Below are 23949 nucleotides of genomic sequence, written 5' to 3' on the forward strand. Positions count from 1 at the left end.
TTCTTGCTCCAGACAAATTAAATATGGAGCCATTCATTTGGTTTGTGTCTCTGCCACAACCTTCTAACATGTTGAAATCTGATGTGGGTGAAAAACAGAGGGCTAGAAGAAATGTGTCCATGCAATTTAACCCTGCATGTTGAAAAATGGTGCTTGGGTTACATCCAGCCAAGTGTCCATACGTGCCATATCTGCAGTGAGACGAGGCTTCTGACAATGACTTCTTGGCTCAGGTGGTAAATGGACTGGTTCTTATACAGTGCTTTCTACACTACTTTGAGCACCCAAAGCACTTTATACAGCATGCCTCATTCACCCATTCACACACAGTCATACGCCGATGGTTCGGCGTATCGGAGAGCAACTTGGGGTTCAGTATCTTGCCCAGCCAGAGACTGACCCACCAACCTTCCGATTAGTAGGTGACCTGCTCCACCTCCTGAGTTACAACCACCCATATGGAGATATATGGAAATATTTGAGCTTTCAATTGGCACAGAGTTACACATTTTTAATCGAGTTTTGTTAAATAATGGAAAGATTACCAGGAGAAAGTCTCTTCTCTCTAAAGCATGGCAGCATGGTTTAGGTTTGGAAAGTTACATCTGAACAGACCACAAGACACATAACTTAAGGGAAAAATAAGTTTGGCATCAATGTTGACATGAAAACATAGTACAAGAAAAAGAAGAAATCAGGTGGAGGACAAGAAGCACCCGATCTGTCAGCCTGAGATGAGAAACTCACTGCAATGAAAGAAAAACTTCAGATTCTCCATCACTCGTGGAATAGAGCCAAGAGTGAATGATATGTATGTGAAATGTTCATACATATGATACACAGACAGATTTGTGTATACGCACTGTGAATAAATGAGGACCAAAGTCCTGTGGAGATGTGTGGTCATACTGTAATGCACAGCAGCACATTTGGAGAAAACCAAACTCAGCATATCAGCACAAACACCTCATACAAACTGTCAGCACGGTGGAGGAGGGCTGAGGGTTTCAGTTTGATTTACAGTTGCAGGAGCTGGGCACTTCACACTCACTCAGTCTAACATGAACCCCTCTTTGTTTGTTTGTTTGTTTCTTTCTTTCTTTCTTTCTTTCTTTCTTTCTTTCTTTCTTTCTTTCTTTCTTTCTTTCTTTCTTTCTTTCTTTCTTTCTTTCTTTCTTTCTTTCTTTCTTTCTTTCTTTCTTTCTTTCTGTTTTTCCAGATCTGCTGACAGCTTTGTGGTAACAGCTCAGCACTGAGACAAACAGGCTTTCTCTGGCCGGGTTAATGGCCTTAGCCATGTGTTTGGAGTTTGCTGACTTTGTGGACAGGTAATAGGCAGGTATGCTGCGGACTGGTTTTCTGTTTCTATAATTCTGAAATGTTTCCTTTCCAATCAGCTGACATCTTACAGCATTCGTTTTGCTGAATTTTAGTGTCAGCTTCATAAGTAGGCCAGATGTTCCACGTTTGCCAGTTCCTCTGTGAAACTCTTAAACTGCAGACTCAGCTGGAGTAACAGGACTTATCTAAGAAGTTTTTTGTGCTACTTTGATATTTTGATAGTCAGAGATAAAGCATTTGAAGTGATGTTTTAGTTGTTGTGGACACTTGGAGTGTATTATGCACTGGTCTGTGCTTTGTTGGATCTCATTTGTGATTGTTAAGGGGACATATGCTGTATTGAGCTCCCCTCAGAGGAATTGCTGTATCACTTTAGTAAAGATCAATCACTTAAAATTGTACTTCAAATTGTGTTATTAAGTCTCATTCAGCATCTCAGGCTTCATGTAGTTAGAGAGGTGTCTGGCACATAAAATCCACACTCAGCAAATCAGTCTATTCTCAGATGCTGTGACTGAGGCTGATTGCACAATTCAATTCATTTTTATTCATATAGCGCCAAATCAAAACAGTCGCCTCAGGGTGCTTTTTATTGAATTGAACTGAATCGAATTAACCCACCACCCACCCACCCTTTAAAGAATGATGTGGAGGCAGCAGTGCCCCGCAATACCACCTGCTGTTTCAATCCCTCCACCACTCCACCACCACAGTATCCAACTGTAGCCCCCCAGGGGATGTCTCAGCGCCTTTCACCAATGCCTTAACAAGCATGTCTGTGCACAGATAGACAGAAAAAGATAGATAGATAGATAGATAGATAGATAGATAGATAGATAGATAGATAGATAGATAGATAGATAGATAGATAGATAGATAGATAGATAGATAGATAGATAGATAGATAGATAGATAGATAGATAGATAGATAGATAGATAGATAGATAGATAGATAGATAGATAGATAGATAGATAGATAGATAGATAGATAGATAGATAGATAGTCCCTTGTGTTGCAGTTGCATACAGTTAACTTTTATTTAAAGCTCATAGTAAACTGCTGATGCAGGACCAAGGATTATATTCAATATTATTGCTATTATTTTTATGTCACTACATTTTCTAAGGATCCACTGTCAACCACAAACCAAATAATGTGAACCTGATACAGCGTATGAATGTGTATCAAGCTTGATGTACATTTGATACATGTTTGATGCAGCAATAACCCATTGCAGGTCTGCAAAGTACACCACATGCAAAGTACAAAATCTCATGAACCATGAATCCAAACAGGGAACACAGAGGGCATTATTCCAGCCTTGTATAAATCAGGCAAATCACCCAAAATACATTTTAGTTCTTTTTTATCTCCCCAAATGAATCATTTTTTAACACTCCCAGCACACATTAAAGCTCATGTGGAAGTTAATCAACTTCTTTTTCAGTGTTATTTCAGGTTTAACTTCTTCTACTTTAACTTTCTTGCACCTGTATTGTTGAATCTATCCCCAGAACATTATATATATATATATATATATATATATATATATATATATATATATATATTTTTTTTTTTTTTTTTTTTTTTGTTTGTTTGTTTGTTTTTTTTGTAATGGCAGAAGCCTATTACCTATTCATCAAAGGTGTTAAGTCTGACCTTATGTGGTTAGTTGTGCTGCATTGTAAATGTTAATATTACAAAACCAGGACAGGGCAACATAAAGACTATTACAGCTAACAGTTTCTTTAGATCTTTTTACCAACACATCACATCAGGAGCTCATACCTGCAGAGCTGAAAGGAGGACCTCTAAGCCGCTGGAGGAGCTTGAGGAGGCTGTCATGCTTGGTTGGCCGAGTCCTGTTCCAGTCAAACAGATGGACAAATAAAAAGGTGACAGGTGAACAACGTATTTTACAGACAAACCGGCAAAAGGACAAAGGATCAGCAATGAGGACTTGGACAGACTGAGATCCGAAAAGTGTCCTCACCAACACGCAAACAGTACTTCAAACACACACACACAGACACACTTCTAGCATCTGTCTCTCTTGTTTTCTCCCTGAACAGGTCTAAACACAGAGGAGTGACACAGAGAGTCTATACCCACCAGGGCCAGGGAGGGGGCATGCGTGCTGGTGTGTGTCTCATTGCTGCACATGTGTTTAAGTAAAGTAGATGTCTTCCTGACAGTGTGTGTAATTTCTGCACAGTCTTTTTTACTCTATCATAAAACACATGAGAAAAGATCATTTTAAAACATCCAATGAATACAAGAAAAGTATTTTTTACGGTTTTGCATCAGACAGCTTTGTTCATTCTTGACAAAGAAAACCGATTATATGTGTGCGTTATTGTGTTTAACTGCACACACGTGACTGTGTGTGTAACCCTACCCCTCCAGGATAAAGAGCTCCAGAAAACATTTGTGCTGTGGTGCTGAGAAGACTGCCACTATAAAAAGGCCCTGACAAGACCAGTGGGGCAGCTGCAGGGCACAAACTATATTCAGTACCACCGTACGCTAACACAGACAATATAGTACAGTGCATTCATTGCTGCTTACTTGACTGAACCTCAATAACTGCCAGGATGAAAGCACTCATGTATTGATCCACATAATAATTTATTCAACTTTAGATTCATTCTATATTTAGCAACAAGATAATGACCAAAACACAGAGTTAAACCAGCAACTAAAGAGATCAAATCTTCAAATAAAGTTCAAATAAAAAACAGAACCTTCAGCTTTCGAGCTGATGCACATTTTTTAAGACGATCAAGCATGAAGGATAGACAGACATTCTATATTCCTCTATGGTAACAGAGAGTAACACAGGTATTTTAGCTGCTGCTGAGATACAGTGGCTTGCAAAAGTATTCATACACCTTGAACTTTTCCATATTTTGTCACATTACAACCACAAACATAAATATATTTCACTGAAATTTAATGTGAAAGACCAACACAAAGTGGTATACAATTGTGAAGTGGAAAGAAAATTATATATGATTCAAAACATTTTTTACAAATAATTATATCCCTCAGCTGGTCTGGGAACGCCTTGGGGTCCCTCAAGGATGAGCTGGAGGAGGTGGCTGGGGAGAGGGAAGTCTGGGCTTCTCTGCTTAGGCTGCTGCCCCCACAACCAGACCCCAGATAAGTGGAAGAAAATGGATGGATGGATGGATGAATGGATGGATGGATGGATGGATGGATGGATGGAATTTATATATAAAACAGGAGTGTAGAATTAGGTAGGGACAGCAGGGACGCCAATCAAATGACAGCATTTGTGTCCCTACCAATACTTCTGATTGAAATACCACCTCTGTGGTACGTGGGTGTAAGTAGCACCGCACTGGACCCCGTTTTGGCACTGAGGGGGAAGCCCCCCCAGAACCCGAGTCAGCCCATGTCCTTACCAATGTTAATACCAAACCTACACCCCTGACATAATATATTACCCTGTCTCAGTCACTACTTTCTTTTCTTGTCAGTGTGTGTGTGTGTGTGTGTGTGTGTGCGCGCGTGCATATGAAGGGTCAGCATGCTGTAAAGTTCATGGGGGCTGGAAAGCTGGCTTTAAGCTACTTGGTTGAAAGTTAGGATTAACGATGGATATTCTCAACCACCGTGTCCTTCAGCTCGACCCACTCTGTCTGTCTATTAGTGTTCCTCTCCCTCCCTCTTTCTCTCTTTCTCTCGCACACACACACACACACACACACACACACACACACACACACACACACACACACACACACACACTCACACACACACACACATACAAATTCACACTTTAAGGTAATACAACATTGCATCAAACAAATGCTTTCAGACTTCCATATAACCACTGAAAAATGCTATAACATTCCCATCAGAAATGTAATCTGCAGGTGAAATTATAGACATATTGCTCTCCAAGACAGGATTCCCCTGGCTGGACACAGCCATATGCTGCACAACCACACACATTTCCATTTCCACAATAATGAGAGGAGAGCCCTCTATGTTGCTCCAGCTGTCTAACTTCACTGATGCCTTCAGACAGCAGGCTGGAACAGTGATGTGGGTGTCTTGGCTTTCCATCTATGACTCATTAGAGGAGAGCAGCACACATAGCAACTGCTCACAGCTCGCTACTGCTGTTGTATAAGTAGTGTTGTATTCTAATTTACTCTCAGTAAACTTTTTCATTACTTCTTATGTTATTTAGATAATATATACGAATTGTCATCTATTATTTATTTTATTTAGTAGTTGTTCTCATTTATTTCTTAGGACTTAACATCACCTTCTGACAAGATTTGCAATATTAGATCATACAAGGACTAACTTTGTAGTCTGCACTTTGTAATCATTTACATTTTTGTATCAAAAAATAGATGACATCATTATATAAATAAGACTAATAGAAAAAAATGTGTTTACTGCTGCAAGAAAATAGACTGTAATGGCTAATTAAAACCTCCTGAGGAAAGTTCAGGAAACAACACTCATCAATATTCAATTCAATTCAATTTTATTTATATAGCGCCAAATTGCAACAAACAGTCACCTCAAAGCGCTTTGTATTGTGGGTAAAGACCCTACAATAATACAGAGAAAGCCCAAGAGTCAAAACGACCCCCTATGAGCAGCGCTTGGTGACAGTGGGAAGGAAAAACTCCCTTTTAACAGGAAGAAACCTCCAGCAGAACCAGGCTCAGGGAGGGGGGGGTCATCTGCTGACCGGTTGGGCTGAGGGGAGAGAGACAGGACAAAAGACATGCTGTGGAAGAGAGACAGAGATTAATAATAACTAATGATTAAATGCCGAGTGGAGTATAAACAAAGTAAATAAGGTGAATGAAAAGAAACAGTGCATTATGGGAAACCCCCAGCAGCCTAGGCCTATAGCAGCATAACTAAGGGAGGGTTCAGGGTCACCTGATCCAGTCCTAACTATAAGCTTGATCATAAAGTAAAGTTTTAAGCCTAATCTTAAAAATAGAGAGGGTGTCTGTCTCCTGAATCCAAGCTGGGAGCTGGTTCCACAGAAGAGGCGCCTGAAAGCTGAAGGCTCTGCCTCCCATTCTACTCTTAAGTATCCTAGGAACCACAAGTAAGCCAGCAGTCTGAGAGCGAAGTGCTCTGTTGGGGTGATATGGGACTATGCAAATGTTTGGGCACCCCTGATAATTTCCATGATTTTCCTTTATAAATCATTGGTTGTTCAGATCAGCAATTTCAGTTAACCTCCTGGGACCCTACGTCCACATATGGGGACATTACATTTTGGCTTTGCTGCACCTTATACTTCATTGCTCTCAAGAGTATTTTATACTTTGTTAAGTCATGTTGTTTTTGTTGTGTTATGCTATAAAATAATCCCAGTGTCCACATCTGAGGACATCTTTTTCTTACAAAAGTATGTAACAACCATGTAACAAAATAAAACTTCCTTTAGTAGATCCTCCTTTTACAGAAATAACAGCCTCTAAATGCTTCCTATAGCTTCCAGTGAGAGTCTGGATTCTGGTTGAAGGTATTTTGGACCATTCTTTACAAAACATCTCCAGTTCAGTCATGTTTGATGGTTTCCGAGCACGGACAGCCTGCTTTAAATCCCACCACAGATTTTCAATAATATTCAGGTCTGGGACTGAGATGGCCGTTCCAGAACGTCGTACTTGTTCCTCTGCATGAATGTCTTAGTAGAATTTATGCAGTGTTTAGGGTCATTGTCTTGTTGAAGTATCCAGCTCCGGTGCAACTTCAACTTTGTCACTGATTCTTGAACATTGTTCTCAAGAATCTGCTGATATTGACTGGAATCCACGCGACCCTCAACTTTAACAAGATTCCCAGTACCTGCACTGGCCCCACAGCCCCACAGCATGATGGAACCACCACCAAATTTTACTGTGGGTACCAAGTGTTTGTCTTGGAATGCTGTGTTCTTTTTCCACCATGCATACCGCCCCTTGTTATGTCCAAATAACTCAATTTTAGTTTCATCAGTCCACAGCACCTTATTCCAAAATGAAGCTGGCTTGTCCAAATGTGCTTTAGCAGACCTCAGTGACTCTGTTTGTGGGGTGTGTGCAGCAAAGGCTTCTTCTGCATTACTCTCCCATACAGCCTCTCCTTGTGTAAAGTGCGCTGAATAGTTGAACGATGCACAGTGACACCATCTGCAGCAAGATGATTTTGTAGGTCTTTGGAGCTGCTCTGTGGGTTGACTGACTGTTCTCACGATCCTTTGCCTCTGCCTATCTGAGACTTCAGGCCTTAACTAGAACTGTGCCTGTGGTCTTCCATTTCCTCACTATGTTCCTCACAGTGGAAACTGACAGCTGAAATCTCTGAGAGAGCTTTTTGGATCATTCTCCAAAACCATCCATCCATTCTCTTCTGCTTATCTGGGGCTGGGTCGCAGGGGCAGGAGCCCAAGCAGAGAAGCCCATGCTTCCCTCTCCCCAGCCACCTCCTCCAGCTTATCCGGAGGGACCCCAAGGCATTTCCAGGCCAGCCAAGAGATGTAATCTCCCCACCTTGTCCTGGGTCCACCACGGGGCCTCCTCCCGGTGGGACATGCCTGGAACACGTCATCCTAATCAGATGCCCGAGCCACCTCAACTAGCTCCTCTTGATGTGGAGGAGCAGCGGCTCTACTCTGAGCCCCTCCTAGATGGCCGCACTCCTCACCTTATCTCTAAGAGAGAGGCCAGCCACCCTTAGTCGCGATCTTATTCTTTCGGTCACTAACCAAAGCTCGTGACCATAGGTGAGGGTAGGAACGTAGATTGATCAGTAAATTGACAGCTTTGGTTTTACACTAAGCTCCCTCTTCACCTTGACAGACCGGTGCAGCGTCCGCATCACTGCAGATGCAGCCCCGATCTCCCTTCTCCCATCACTTGTGAACAAGACCCCGAGATACTTGAACTTCTCCACTTGAGGCAGGAACTCGTCCCTGAGTCGGAGAGAGCACTCCACCCTTTTCCGGCTGAGGACCATGGCCTCAGACTTATAGGTCATTCGTGCATAAGTGCAAACAACAGTCAGGACCTGTTCCCCGGCCCAAAGGTGCAGGGAAACAACCCTCTCGTCCACCAGTGAAAACTCTGACGTGCAGGCAGCAAGCTGGGGAGATACACGAATACCCACACCAGCTTGCCGCCTCTCACCGAGGGCAACTCCAACTGGAACAGAGTCCAGCCCTTCTCCAGGAGACTGGTTCCAGAGCCCAGGCCATGCATTGAGGTGAGCCCAACTATATCTAGCTGGTATCTCTCAACCTCATGTACTACCTCAGGCTCCTTCCCCACCAGAGAGGTGACATTCTATGTCCCAATAGCCAGTCTTGATAACCGGGAATCTGTCCATCAGGGCCTCCGCCCTTGGCAACTGCCCAACACACACTGCACCTGACCCCTACGACGCCTCCTGCAGGTGGTGGGCCTACAGGAGGGCGGGCCCATGTAACCTCTTCGGGCTGCGCCCGTCTGGGCACCACAGGCTAATGCCCGGCCACCAGACGCTCTCCCTCGAGCTCCCTCCCCAGGCCTGTGTCCAGGGTGGGGCCCCGGTAACCCTATCCCGGGCAGGGTAAACTGTTCCCTTGTTGGTGCAGACACAGGGGTCTTCTGAACCACTCTTTGTCTGGACCCTCACCCAGGACCAGTTTGCCATGGGAGACCCTACCAGGAGGACAAGCCCCCAGGCAACATAGCTCCTGGGATCACTGGGACACACAAACCCCTCCACCACGATAAGGTGGCGATTCACGGAGGAATGAATCCCCCTAAACCACGATGTTGAACAGTCTTTGTTTTCAGTCCATTTGAGAGTTGTTTTGAGGCTCCCATGTTGCCACTCTTCAGAGAAGATGCAAAGAGGAGAAACACTTTCAATTGGCCAGCTTAACCATTTCTCATAACTGAATTCACCCGTGTATGTAGGTCAAGGGTCAATGAGATTACAAAACAAATTTTGTGTTCCAATAATTAGTGCTAAAGGTATTCAAATCAATAAAACCACAAGGGTGCCCAAACTTATACACCTGCCTAATTTTGTTTAAATAATTATTGCACACTTTATGTAAATCCTATAAACTTCATTTTACTTCTCATATATCACTGTGTTTCTCTGCTATATGATATATTTAACTGAAATTGCTGATTCAAACAACCAATGATTTATAAAGGAAAATCATGAAAATTATCAGGGGTGCCCAAATTTTTGCATACCATCACATGAGGTCTTTGAGATAAGATGGGGCCTGATTATTCAAGACCTTGTATGTGAGGAGAAGGATTCTATTCTAGATTTAACAGGGAGCCAATGAAGAGATGCCAGAGAGAGTTTTAATTCTTAAAAATCTGTCTTAGTCTTGCCCATCCTGATTGGGAAACACAAAAACCTGTTTTATTTGTTATTATCTATCGTCCACCTGGTCCTTACTCAGAGTTTCTGTCTGATTTCTCAGACTTTTTATCTGATTTAGTGCTCAGTTCAGATAAAATAATTATAGTGGGTGATTTTAACATCCATGTAGATGCTGAGAATGACAGCCTCAACACTGCATTTAATCTATTGTTAGATTCAATTGGCTTCTCTCAAAATGTAAAGGAGCCCACCCACCACTTTAATCATACTCTGGATCCTGTCCTGACATATGGCATAGAAACTGAAGACCTAACAGTTTTTAACCCCCTCCTGTCTGATCATTTCTTAGTAACATTTACATTTACTTTAATGGATTACACAGCAGTGGGGAATAAGTTTTATTACATTAGAAGTCTTTCTGAAAGTGCTGTAACTAAGTTTAAGGATCTAATTCCTTCATTGTTATGCTCTTCAGTGCCAACACAGTGCAGAGCAGCTACCTAAACTCTGCTCCCAGTGAGGTCGATTATCTCGTCAATAGTTTTACATCCTCACTGCGTTCGACTGTGGATAGTTAATTTACTTAATACTTACTTAATTCTAATACTTAATACTGGATCTTAATTTAGCCTGGAAAAATAGTTTGTTGCTCTATGAAAAAAAAAAAAGCCCTCCGTAAAGCTAGGACATCTTACTATTCATCATTAATTGAAGAAAATAAGAACAACCCCAGGTTTATTTTAAGCACTGTAGCCAGGCTGACAAAGAGTCAGAGCTCTGTAGAGCCGAGTATTCCTTTCACTTTAACTAGTAGTGACTTCATGAACAAAAATGTAACCATCAGAGATAAAATTATTCATAGCCATCTCACAGACATATCTTTGTGTACAGTTATTTTTAGTACTGTACTGTAGTGTAGTTTTAATAATTTTTAGTATTTTTAGTACTTTAGTAGCACTCTCTGATTGATCTTTCTGAGTTAACTTCAATAGTTACTTCCTCCAAATGATCAACATGTTTAGTAGACCCCATTCCTACTAGACTGCTCAAATACGTCTTCCCATTAATTAATGATTAAATCTTAAATATGATCAATCTGTCTTTATTAGTTGGCTATGTACCACAGTCTTTTAAGATGGCAGTAATTAAACTATGACTTAAAAAGCCATCACTGACCCAGCTGTCTTAGCTAATTATAGACCAATCTCCAACCTTCCTTTTCTCTCAAAGACTCTTGAAAGAGTAATTGTAAAAAAACTGATCATCTGCAGAGGGATGATTAATTACCTGGAGTTTCATATGTTTTCATATGCAAATCCTTCAGCTTTCAGGCGCCTCTTCTGTGGAACCAGCTCCCAGCTTGGATTCAGGAGACAGACACCCTCTCTATTTTTAAGATTAGGATTAAAACTTTCCTTTATGATAAAGCTTATAGTTAGGGCTGGATCAGGTGACCCTGAACCCTCCCTTAGTTATGGTGCTACAGGCCTAGGCTGCTGGGGGTTTCCCATAATGCACTGTTTCTTTTCATTCACCTTATTTACTTTGTTTATACTCCACTCGGCATTTAATCATTAATTGTTATTAATCTCTGTCTCAAAGTTTTATGGACTAATGAGACAAAGATGAACCATTACCAAGGTGATGAAAGGCTAAAGTTTGGAGGAAGAAAGGATCTGATTATGATCCCAAACATACAAGCTCATCTGTGAAACACAATGACAGGTGAAACAGGTGATGTCATGGCTTGGGTTTGCATGGTTTCTTCTGGGACGGGCTCATTATGTCACGTATGATGGCAGCGGTACAGTGAACTCAGAAGTCTACAGAAACATTTTGTCTGTCAATTTAAAGAAAGATGCAACCAAACTGATTGAGAGATCCTTCATCATGCAGCAGGATAATGGCCCAAAACATACTGCCAAAACTACAAAGGAGTTCATCGGGGGAAGGAAGTAGTAAATAATGTCCTGCTCTTTGCAGATGGTAGGTGTGAAAGGAAACCAGGATATGGACATATTAGCAAAGATTTCATTACGTAAAGCAGAGGTTCAAAGCATCACAAATAATTCCATCAAATCAATCATTGGTGTCCCAAGCACTGAGACACCAATGACACAGGAGGACATCTGCAAAGTGTTCAAAAACTTGTAGGTGACGGAAGGAAAGCTGGCAAGAACAGAAACAAAGAAGTAAGTATGACCCATCTCAGAAAAAGGCATGCAGTGTTTTAATAAAACATTTTGCATTTAACAGACAAATGGCCAACTGGTCTATGTATGTACTGCAGGTACTGCAAAAATAATCTGTGCACCTTTATCTCCTTTTTTTGATGTCAAGTCATAGAAGAAGAAAGAGCTTTATTTGTCACATACATATACATGCAGTGAGATTCATTCTCTGCATTTAACCCATCACACACATGGAGTATGTAGTATACACAGCACAGCATGGAGCAGGGGGCAGCCAAAGGGCGCCCGGGGAGCGGGCTTGCTCAGGGACCCACAGTGATGCCAGCCCGAGGATTTGAACCAGGGTCCTCTCAGTGATGAACCCTCTTCTTCTCCCCTAGGCCACCACTCCAGTGGTCAAAAAGTGTTCAAAGACTGTGTATCAAAGTCTGCAATCAGGACCTATTCACAATATCTGCAGCCTGTATTCAGAAACTCACTTTAAAGTTAATTAGGTCCAAATTAAGAAGAGAAAAGTCATTCGAGGCTCATCTTCACTCAGAAATGTAAGGCATTTTTCCATCAGGCATGACATGATTGTTCACATTCATGGTGTTTTATGCTCCTTAAGCTTCACGTGGAGGGGAGGAGTCTGAGAGAAACTCAGAACCTGATATCCCTGTAAGTGACTCTGAAATTCAGTAACTCTCTTTCTGGAAAAGGCAGTTCATATTGTGATGATATATACATAGACAGACTTTATTGTCACTCACATTACACCATACAGTGTGTGGAGTAGATTTGGAGGAACAGCAGCAGTGACACAGTGTAGTGCAGGGTACCAGAGTGATGATGATGAGGAAGCTTAGGCATAAGTTCAATAAGGAAAATCTGTATTCACTCCTCTGTCTGCCTTCCTGGGTATTTGACTGCTAGTTTATTCTTCACAACACTTCTGCTTTTCCGTTCTGTCAGACTCAAAGCTGACATCAGTGCTCTAGTCCAATCGTCTCTTTCTGCCCGCGTACTTCAAGCCAATCAGTCTCCACTTTGTATACTTTAAATGTCACCGCTTACCTCTCATTCTTCTTTGCAGACTCTTTCGTGCAACCCACCTCCTCCCCATCTCCAAATCACCCACCAACAGAGCATGCAACCCAAGCCTTCATCTTGATCTTCAACACCACCAACAGCATCTAGACTCTTGGGGGGGGGTGGGGTCCTGCCCTAATTCCTATCAACGCTGGGATTCTGTTTTGCTTTGATTGGCCGTCTGAGTCTAACCGCCAAATAGATTGAATTCTGTATATAAATAAATAATGTTCAACCGTTCCAAATAATCTCTCCTTATTGAAATAATGATAATGGCGATGATGTCAGGCTGTTGTTTCTTGTGACTCTTGTCTTGACTGTTTTCTGAAATAAACCCTTCAGCCTCTAGGGGCTGATAGTGGACTCTCAGACTTGTATTTATTTATTTATGGTTCAACAGCTCCACAGCCCCACAGCATCTGAAGCATGTCAGTTTTTAACACCCCCCACCCCAGTCTGTAAATCACACTGCAATTGAAACTTGAAGCAAAGGAGGCCCTTCCCGATTAAATGTACCCATAAATCACCACCCTTATCCACGCAGGCTAGCTGATCCAGACTGACAGAGCCGGAGAGGAGCAAAAGGACAGATATATGTTTACACAGCCTTAGCTCGCACTATAATAAATGAAATGTTATTCATCTATATTATAGATTGTGAAAGACACTGCTCTACTCTAATGTACAGTATCTGCATCTTTATAGCAGTTTTCTTTTCTTACTAACCACTTAATGTGCTTCTGACGACCAGACTACAGAACACGTGTGTGCATTAATGCATACATCTGTTTTGTTCTGTGCACTTTAAGCTTTAACAACCTCACACTTACCAGTTAGTCACCAGTTACCTTAACACGTAGATCTGTGGTCTGTGAGAGGAAAACAGTACCATAAGAAAATCAGTGCCACACAGACACTGGGAGAGCACACATACCATGTTGCCTACTGTCATTAAATCTCTTTTATTTAAGCATTGTTGTTACAACAGTTGTACAGATTAAATGGTCACTTTCAGCAAGGATGTAGCCATTGAATTAACATTGGCAGAATTAAATCGGGGGCTGGGGGGGGGCTGAATAGTCAGTTGTGCACACGAAGGTTCCTAACTGAGTGCAGTGACCCCCAACAGCCATACTAAGAGTTGTTCAAATTCTCTATGTACTACAGAAGGGTGCTTCAGTACTTCCTTTGTTACCTCCTTTAGCAGAGTACACACTGGGCCATCCTTTATGAAAGGAGAGGAGATCATTCTAACCTGTAACTTAGCAGCACACCATCCAACCTTTCATGAAAATGATCAGCAAAACTCATAAAGTGGCACCGACCATGTCAGTGTCAGATATACCTGCAGTTGCATTTCATGCTACAACCTGTTGATATGGTTTGAATTTTCAGCAGCAGCCTGTTAATTCCACAGCTGAACTGTGAACATTAAGAACCAGGACCTCACCCTGAAGCCAGGCCTGCTGGACGGGCTCGTGGCTGGGCCCATGCCAGGCCTGTCCAGGATCAATTCAATTCAATTCAATTGACATCAAATCATAACAACAGTTTCCTCAAAAAACTATAATGCCCACATTGGCCAACTGTCCTATGAGCCCATTATCTACCATCTGTAGTCACTTAGAGGTAAGCTGGAATGTGGATCAGGCAGTTAAGGGCAGAGCCCTTGACAGTGTGATCCCCAGTTGATGAAACTAGCTAAAGGGCCAAGAAATGTCACCTATCCAGTGGAAAAGAAGCTTGAGGTAGTGCGTGAAGCTGGGAGATGATAGCTATACATAGGCTCACTTCAGTGTTCTGGTTCTTCAGTGTTCAGGTTCTGGAACCAGTCTCCTGGAGAGGGGCTGGATTTTATTTGACTCTGGAGTTCAAATCAAACAAGCCCTTACCGAAATTGTACATTTGAAATATGCAAAAAGATTCAGAAAACATTTTTTTCAAATAAATAACAGCATTAAGAGATGACACAAGAAGAAGAATACAGAAAAGTGGAGTGGAATAGTCAATGAAGAAAGTAGACAGGAGTACTGGGATGCTAGGCGTATGGCAATGGAAGAGGTGGCAAAGGAAAAGGCAGAAAATGAGTTGTATGTGAGGCTGGATTCTAAGGAAGGAGAAAAGGACTTGTACTGATTGACTAGGCAGAGACAACAAGCTGGAAAGGATGAGCAGCAGTTTAGTGTGATTGAGGATAGAGGGAGAAATGTACTAATAAGTGACGAGAGTGTGTTGAGAAGATGGAAGGAGTTCTTTGAGGAGCTGATGAATGTAGAAAATGAGAGAGAAGAAGGTGAATGGAGGAAGGTTAGTAAATCACGAAGTTCAGAGGATTAGTAAGGAGGAAATGAGGGCAGCTCTGAAGAGGATGAAGAGTTGAAAGGCAGTTGGTCCAGATGACATCCCTGTGGAGGTATGAAGATGTCTCAGAGACAGGGTAGTGGACCTTTTGAACCAGATGCCTGAGGAATGGAGAAGAAGTGTACTGGTACCAGTTTTCAAGAACAAGGCTGATGTGCAGAGCTGTAGTATCTACAGAGGGATAAAGTTGATGAGTCTTACTATGAAGACATGGGAAAGAGTTTTTGAAGTTAGGTTAAGAAGAGAGGTGACAATCAGTCAGCCGTAGTATGTCTCATACCAGAAGGAGCACTACAGATGTGATGTTTGCTTTGAGAGTGTTCGTGGATTATAGAGAAGGTCAGAAGGAACTTCACTGTGTCATTGTGGATCTAGAGAAAGCAGATGATAGAGTGCAAAAGTGTGGTACTGTGAGGGTGGTGTAGGACATGTATGAGGACAGTGAGACAGTGGTGAAGTATGTGCTAGGAGTAACAGATGGGTTCAAGGTGAGGGTGGGATCACTCCAGGGATCAGCTCTGAGCCCCTTCTTGTATGCAATGGTGATGGACAGGCTGACAGATGGAAGACTATGATGTTTGCAGACTACACTGTGATCTGTGGTCAGAGGAGGAAGCAGGTGGAAGAAAATCTGGAGATGTTGAGGTATGCTCTGGAGAGAAGAGGAATGAAAGCCAGTAGAAGCAAAACAATTCAATTCAAGTTCAATTCAGTTTTATTTATATAGCGCTAATAATAATAACTCATGATTAAATGTGGAGTGTTGTGTAAACAGAGTGAAAGAGGTGAGTGAAAAAGAAATACTCAGTGCATCATGGGACCCCCCCCCCCCCCACACACACACACACATACACACATCTGAATATAGAAGCAGGAAATTAGAAGTCATTTTATATCTTTGAGACATTCCTGCAGTTTAACTAATTGATGTGTGTCATCTGGCTTCATGGATACATAAAGCTGAGTATCATCTGCATAACAATGAAAATGTATGCAATGTTTTCTAATAATACTGCCGAAGGGAAGCATGTATAATGTAAATAGAACTGGTCCTCGCACAAAACCCTGTGGAACTCATTTTAGTGTGTGAAGACGACTCCCCATTGACATGAACAAATTGTAGTCTTTTAAATAGATAGGATTCGAACCACTGCAGCGCAGTACCTTTAATACCTATGGCATGCTCTAAACTCTGTAATAAAATAATTTGGTCAAAAGTATTGAATGCTGCACTGAGGTAAGATCAGTAAAAAGACTTGTCTCTTGCTAATCATTTTTTATAATTCTATGTGATGTGAGGAGTGTGAAGCAGTTTTTAATAACTCAGCACTTAAACTAGGATTCACATGATAAAGAGGGGACATCAACTGCTCCCATGCTGGAATATGCTGGAACAGCCAAGTTCAACATGTGCAGGCTCCACCAGGCATTTCCACATTAGCACATGTAACAAATCACTTTGTTGGCCAGTTGAGCCAAATGTAATCACCTTGACTTTTCATTAATATGTTTTATCCCTGTATAAATATTGACAGTTAACCACGTCACACACTCCTCAGGCCTTTTTGTTTGTGTGCTCTGATTTTCTGCTGTTCTATTATTGGGCTTTATTAATTTAATTTACAAAGACTGCTTTTCTGAGCTCGTGAAAAGCTTGATTTTAGAGATATGTGGTTCTCATAGGAAACCTACATTATAAATATAAGATTTTATAGGAAATGATGCATTACTGTAGCTTAACCAACCAACAGAGCATAAAATACTTAAAATGATCTCAACCTTAGACATGTGAGAGGTGATAGTAATGCACGTAACAGTAACACGCTGGCAGTAGAAATGCTTTCTGCAGAAAAAGTACTTTTGAATTTGATACTTTAAGTTATAATACAGATTTACTTTCATAGTCTGGTGTTTCTACCTTTAAAGCCCTGAGTCATTGTCAGCTAATGGTAAATATTCTGGTCATCATTAATGTTTTTAAAGATATTTTTCCTCCAAATTACATTTTTCAAAAGTTTAGTTTCATACAAAATAATAACAATAATCTCCATCCAACAAAGAGTGCTGAAAGGTGCAGACATTGCTGAGTGCAGCAAGATGCACAGAAAAGGCAAACAGCACAAAATCAGGAAAGTGGCAACAGTGTGTTAAACAGTGAAAGATCATTTGGTGGTGGTAGATGGTGTCAGTGATTCTGCACTTCTGTAAAACTCTACACAGGTTGTTTCATTCACTCCAGCCTCCCACCACACAATACACCACCACACAAAACACACATTTATTTGTACTTGCAAATCAGGTGATTTTATTCAACAGTCTATACCACTGATCATTTTGCTGTTTGCAGCAACTGACAAAACTAGCAATAGAAAAAATAGCTTGTGTTTTGAACAGCCCTGGAAGTTTTTCCCACAGCATGTTTTAGCTGTAAATCTACGCAGGAGTTGGGCTAAATCTGCCATTTAGCATATGCTGAATGAACCAGCTGCTCCCCCCCCCCCCGACTTCAGCTCAGTTGTAAGTAAGCTAAAAATCCAATTGTAAAGATTGTTTGCCAAAATGCACAGGGTTAAAAGCTTAAAATGACAACAAAATTATTAAATTCTACACTTTGTACTGAGGAAAATAGATTTCCTACTTACTGCTACATAAGTTTATATTGTCAACTTCATCTCACCAGCTCTGTTTCTGATGTGCAATAAGCTGAAGACAAAGCTTGTAATAAAGAAAGAAGATCTTGGTGACAATAAGTGGTTGCTGCTGACAATGCCTGTAAATATTTTGCATGTATTAGTGGAAATATTTGTTGAAATGTTCAGGGTCAAAACATCTGGCATACACATGTGGAACATAGAGTTTACCCTTATCTTCTCTTAAGCGTGCCAGTGAGCTGTGACAGACAACAAGCATGAACTACAGCGACCTCCCGTAAGTGCAGTGGGACTATAAGACTTCATGATGTCTGCTGAGTGGCTTCGTGATCGTGTATTATCAACACACAGTTGTAGTTTCACATAACTGCCAGTGACTCTGTTGATTTCTAAAATCTGGTGCATTTCATTCTCTGATTGTTTGCTGAAAAAAGTGCACTAGTCATGGATATCATTCTTCTGGTTCTGCATATAATATTCATGGAGAACGGAGATAATAAAATACAATGCCAAGCCCAAAATTCTGTGAGTTATCTGTTCAATTCAATTTGATTTGATTCATATAGCACCAAATCACAACAACGGTCACCTCAAGGTCCTTTATACTGTAAGCTAAAGACCCTACAATAATACAGAGAAATCCCAACAATCACAACAACCACAATATGAGCAAGCACGTGGTGACAGTGGGAAGGAAAAACTCGCTTTTAACAGGCAGAACCAGGCTCAGGGAGGGGCCGTCATCGCCGCCACTGGTTGGGGGCAATATCTAGTAAACATTTAGTATCCAGAACACAATACTAGGCAATTACCAAAACATTAAACCATAAATAAGAATGACAATTTCCTTGTCTACCCTTTAATATAATCAAATCACTTATGTGTCATTAGGCCACTGGATGCTACTTTGCTCTTCTCTGTTATGCCTCTGATCTGACATCTTATTACTGTGGAGAGTCGACACAGCATGCACGGTAACATTCAGGACATAAGAGCCACATAGCAGAGATAGCAGTCCAGTCTGACTAGCACTGGAGACACTAGATCCCTGCAGTCAGCCTTTCCATGACAACAGAAGCAAAAGCTGCTTTCCATAACTGTCATTCTTTGCATTTTGACACTCACAGTTGCAGTTTATTAGTATGATTACTTCTTTCAGTATTGATAATTGTAATGATAAAGATAATATTGAAATCCTCTATTTATTTAGCACCAAATCACAGCATAAGTCACATCTATGCACTGGGTGTCTGGTTCAAAGATGTGTAAGTACTGGATGTAAGCCATTAAGAACCTCAGATTTATTTTATTCCAAAAGAAGCTGAAATTATTTAAATTTATAAATGGATGTGTAATGAATTCACATGCCAATATTAGATCTTTCAACTGCAACTAAAGGAGGAGAGAATGCATATATAGACATGCAATGTGTATGTCTGTATTTGCATGAGAAATTTTCTGATAATCCAAAATTAATCCAAACAACCAACCAGAGTCAAATGTTTAGTCACCAAAGAAGTCATCTAATAAACATGTGGACCCCACAAAGCTTTGATTTCAAGATCAGGGAAGCAACACAAAGGAATTGTTGAACATTACATGTGTTTAACGCACACTCAGTCTTGCCTACCTGTGTAGAAGCCTGAGTAGCTGCTGTCCAGCTGTCTCAGAGTTCCATTCCAGGTAAAATTGTTCTGCCCATAAACAGACATTATAAGTGTCTCCACTGGTTTCTCTGTGTGTTCGCAGCCTCTCTGTCTGTCCAGTCCACATAAACTGGGATCTAAATGGAAATAAAAAAAGGAGATTATTTCCCTTCCTTCCTTGTTTTCTCCTCTGACTTGGGGTTGGTGTGAGGGAATCCCAGGGTAGTGTACATGAGGAGAGGGAGAGGGTGTGGGGTCAGCAGCACTCATAAGCACCTGATTGGGGTTTTAAAATGCCCTTGTGCCTTTTGACTGCTGTTGGTTAGTAGCCTAAATGTGAAACAGCACACCAGTGTGTGCAGGAGGACAGGTGGTGTGAATATATAGGCTTGTGTGTGTGTGTGTGTGTGTGTGTGTGTGTGTGTGTGTGTGTGTGTGTGTGTGTGTGTGTGTGTGTGTGAAGGGGGGGGGGGCTGTGCATACACCTGTGTTACTTATTTCTGGAGATTCTACATCTGGTAACAAAGTCACACTGAGGAGACCCACCTCTCTCTGGTGACAAACACTGTAATCTAAATCATTAAATCATAGGGTGCAGTCGTGTTTATTTGGTTTGGGGTGTTTTACTTTATATAAGCCTGAAACGCTTGATTTTAAGAATCTGTCTTTTTAAAAGTCCAGGACTGTCATTATTAACCTGGCATGTTTCCCAGCTGCAGGAGCTTTCCCCAGAGAAAAACATGCAAACTACCCGAGCTGGGTTTGAACACATGTCCCTCTTACAGTGAGGAAACAATACTAACCTGAGCCACCATGCTGCAGATTAACATTAATGTTATGCAAGTAGTCTCATGGTAATGCAATATCCTTTGAAGAAATGGAAAAACAACTGTGTGCGTGTGTGTGTGTGTGTGTGTGTCTGGCTGTAAATGGGGGATGGGGGTGTGAGAGGTTGGTATAAGGTAACAGTGTTGGTGTAAATCAGCACCATCTACAAAATGAGCCGGGCGTCCACTCTGACAGAACCACTGTGAAAAACGTGCTAAATCCTCTCCACATATATCCTAAAATAGAAAGGTGAAGGCATATACTGAGATTGCATTAGATTTAGGATTAGGTAATGGTAAGGATTAGGCAAGTGGTAGTTAACATTAGATTAATATTCAGGGAGTCGAGTTCGTGTAATGTCTGACTTACATCAGTTTCCTTGACTCTTAATTTAATCTAATCTTAACTACCTCTTGCCTAACCCTTACCCTCACCATTACCACTCCTTCTGACTATCTCACTGGTCACAGCACACTGTTCACTATAAATATCAGGCATACAGTAAAAGCCGCCTAACTCAAAGTGGCACAAAATTGGATTTTCACTCTAGTTGGATGGCTTCTGCAGGTCCCGATTTTTCCTAATGTTAATTCCAATAAAAATCATCTCCTAAATTTGATCATACAAGTCGGATATTCGCCTACCTTGGATGAAAAATCTGGTCCCATTGTAATGCATTTCCAATTAAATGTGATCACATACATTGGATGAGTTTAGTGCTAAAGCCCTCCTCAGCTCCCATCACGCCCACTTCCAATATGTACATCGGCTCGTTCATGCACAACTACAAACACTAACAACTCCTGGAGATCGCTCGAGTGTTTACGAGATTAGAAAATTTGCAGAAACAAATCCAGAGATGAAGCAGAAAGTCATTACAGTGAAATTCAATATTAGACCCCAAACTGTCTGATATTTTGAAGAATTTTGATAAATCGGATTTTATCCGACTTACACATAAGAGGGATTTTTTTACAAGCCGGATGAAAGTCCATGGGCCATTTCAGTCCGGCTTAGGTGATGTTTACTGTGTTTATTTGTTTCCCTCAACCCTGTGCTGTATTAGTACATTCAATATAATATCTGGTATATATTCTTCTCTGTGCAATATTTGGTATATTTGTTACATTTATTTATTCCCTTTGTAGCATACACATACTGGTTTTACAGTATTTTTCTTATCTTCTTGTTTGCTTTTACAAAGAAAAGGCACTGAACTGAGGCAGCTGCTACATTTTCGTCATACTCCATGTTTGATGGCAATAAAAGCTTTCTATTCTATTCCACACACACACATACACACACATGCGCGTGCACACACACACACACGCACGCACGCACAAAATGAAAGAACACTTTGAAAGCAGATCAGATCTCAGTGGGAAAAAATTATGCTGGATATCTTTATGACAAAAGGATGCCACATCGTTTGATGTAAAGAAAATTATCAGCCTACAGAGGGCTGAATTCAAGGACACGCTGAAAATCAAAGTGAAAACAATTATGTGGCAGGCTAGCCCATTTTTCTGAAATTTCATTACAGCAACTCAAAATGGTGCTCAGTATTTGTGCTCGTATGCATGCCTGACAGCGTCGGGGCTCCTAATGAGATGATGGATGGGTCCTCGGGGATCTCCTCCCAGATCTGGACCAGGGCATCACTGAGCTCCTGGACGATCTGAGGTGCAACCTGGCAGCATTGGATAGACTGAAATATAATGTCCCAGAGGTGTTCATTTGAATTTAGGTCAGGCAAGCGTGGGGGCCAGTCAATGGTATCAATTCCTTCATCCTCCAGGAACTGCCTGCATACGTTCACCCCGTGAGTCCGGGCACTGTCGTGCACCAGGGGGAACCCAGGACCCACTGCAACAGTGTAGGGTCTGACAGTGGGTCCAAGGATTTCATCCTGATACCTGATGGCTATCAGGGTGCCTGTAGAGGTCTGTGCGTCCCTCCATGGATATGCCTCCTCAGGCCCTCACTGGACAATGAAGGAGACGAGAATGGAGGAATCGAGTGGGAATGCAAAAGAGGATTAGCAAACCTATCTTCAAGGCACTCAAGGAACTAAAGACACAGATAACATAAAAATTCATATGAGGACTTTATGAGGACAGTTGTGAATTGATGTCAGTTTTATAACAAGGTACATATTGAAGGATCTCATCTTCCTTAGAAAATGGAGCCTATTCATCCCTTTCCTGTATACAGCTGGTCTGACAGTTCAGCCTGTTGTTGATGTGGACGCCAACACACCTGCACATCAACACCCTGTCCCAGGAGAGACCACGAGTGTCCTCTTCCTAATGACGTTGATCTAAGTCTCTCTGGTCTGATTTTTCTGCAGCCACTCCAACAAAATATTCTACTAGTGTTCTGTACTCTTCTAGCATTTTACTAATACATCCACCCACTACAGATTCGTGGGTAGAATGACCCAAAGCTCCACTGAAAATCTGAGGTGTACACGGTGAACAGGAAAGAAGACAGCACAGTCCCCTGTGGAGCTCTCGTACTGCCCAGCGCCAAATCAGACTGTCCAGTCTCACATACTGTGGCCCCACATAGTCAATGATCAAAGATGGTGGACACATTTATTGACATTTCCTGTAACTTCTCTCTCAGTAGCAGCGACTGGATCATGTTGCAAATAAAAAAAACAAAGTTGGTGCTCTCACCATGTAGCCATTACTACAAAATCTGGATGGGAATACGCTCTCTGCAGCATGTACCTCATCCACCCCCAGATTTGGTTTATATGTAAAAGATTTATTTTCATTTAAATGTTCATGGTTAAAGGTGGACCTGCTCCACGGGGCCAGACACAGACTCAGGGAGAAGGGCAGAATCACTGAAGGCAGTGGAGGTATGGGGGCCCGAGTGTGTGGTGGAGGAGATGGCAGAAGGTTGTGAACTAAACCTGCTGGAGATACTGTTTAGCTCATTTGCTTTCTCCAGGCTACACACTGGCTGTCTGTCTGTCACCTGAAACCCAGGTTATCTAACAAGAGGGACATGCTTTGGTGTCAGCAGGACTAGATCATGATCTGATCTGCCAAGTGAGGTGGTACTGAATATGTTAACAACATTTTGCATTATGTTTTTCTGGTGGCACAATTGACATCCTGTTGAAAAACTGTGTTCTATTGACACATGGTTAAAATCACCAGCATGATTAAAAGTGGGTGGAAAAATGTGTTTTGGTAAAGAGCTCTTAATAACTGATGAAATCTCAACTATGCCAGCGACTTCTTTGAGAAATACATTAAAGGCTGTATGTGGTTAATTTAATTTAAAAAGGAGTTATATAGAATCAAAATTGCTAAAACAACTAAAAAATGGCCTTTCTGCTGTGCAGAGCTGGTAAACCCAAAAGCAGAAGTAAATGAAGGGAGACTGGAAGCAAATAACTGGGTTTGTGTTGCAAAGGGTGACAAGAAGCTGAGTGAGTGTCCAGGCTGAGAATATTACTGGGC

At 41.6% G+C, this 23949-nt stretch overlaps 1 protein-coding gene across 1 annotated transcript in view; it reads right to left on the reverse strand.

Annotated features, from left to right (window-relative positions):
- Positions 1-19708, reverse strand: part of agbl1 (AGBL carboxypeptidase 1) — a 97734-nt gene extending 78026 nt beyond the window's left edge. The window contains exons 1-2 of the mRNA XM_030730966.1: positions 19627-19708; positions 3131-3204 (exon numbers count right to left, since the gene is read on the reverse strand). Coding sequence (XP_030586826.1) covers positions 3131-3204; positions 19627-19708 — 156 coding nt within the window. The remainder of the gene's footprint in view (positions 1-3130; positions 3205-19626) is intronic.
- Between the last annotated feature and the right edge of the window lie 4241 nt (positions 19709-23949).

Source organism: Archocentrus centrarchus, chromosome 6 (genome assembly GCF_007364275.1).
Source record: "Archocentrus centrarchus isolate MPI-CPG fArcCen1 chromosome 6, fArcCen1, whole genome shotgun sequence".
NCBI classification, from domain to species: Eukaryota; Metazoa; Chordata; class Actinopteri; order Cichliformes; family Cichlidae; genus Archocentrus; species Archocentrus centrarchus.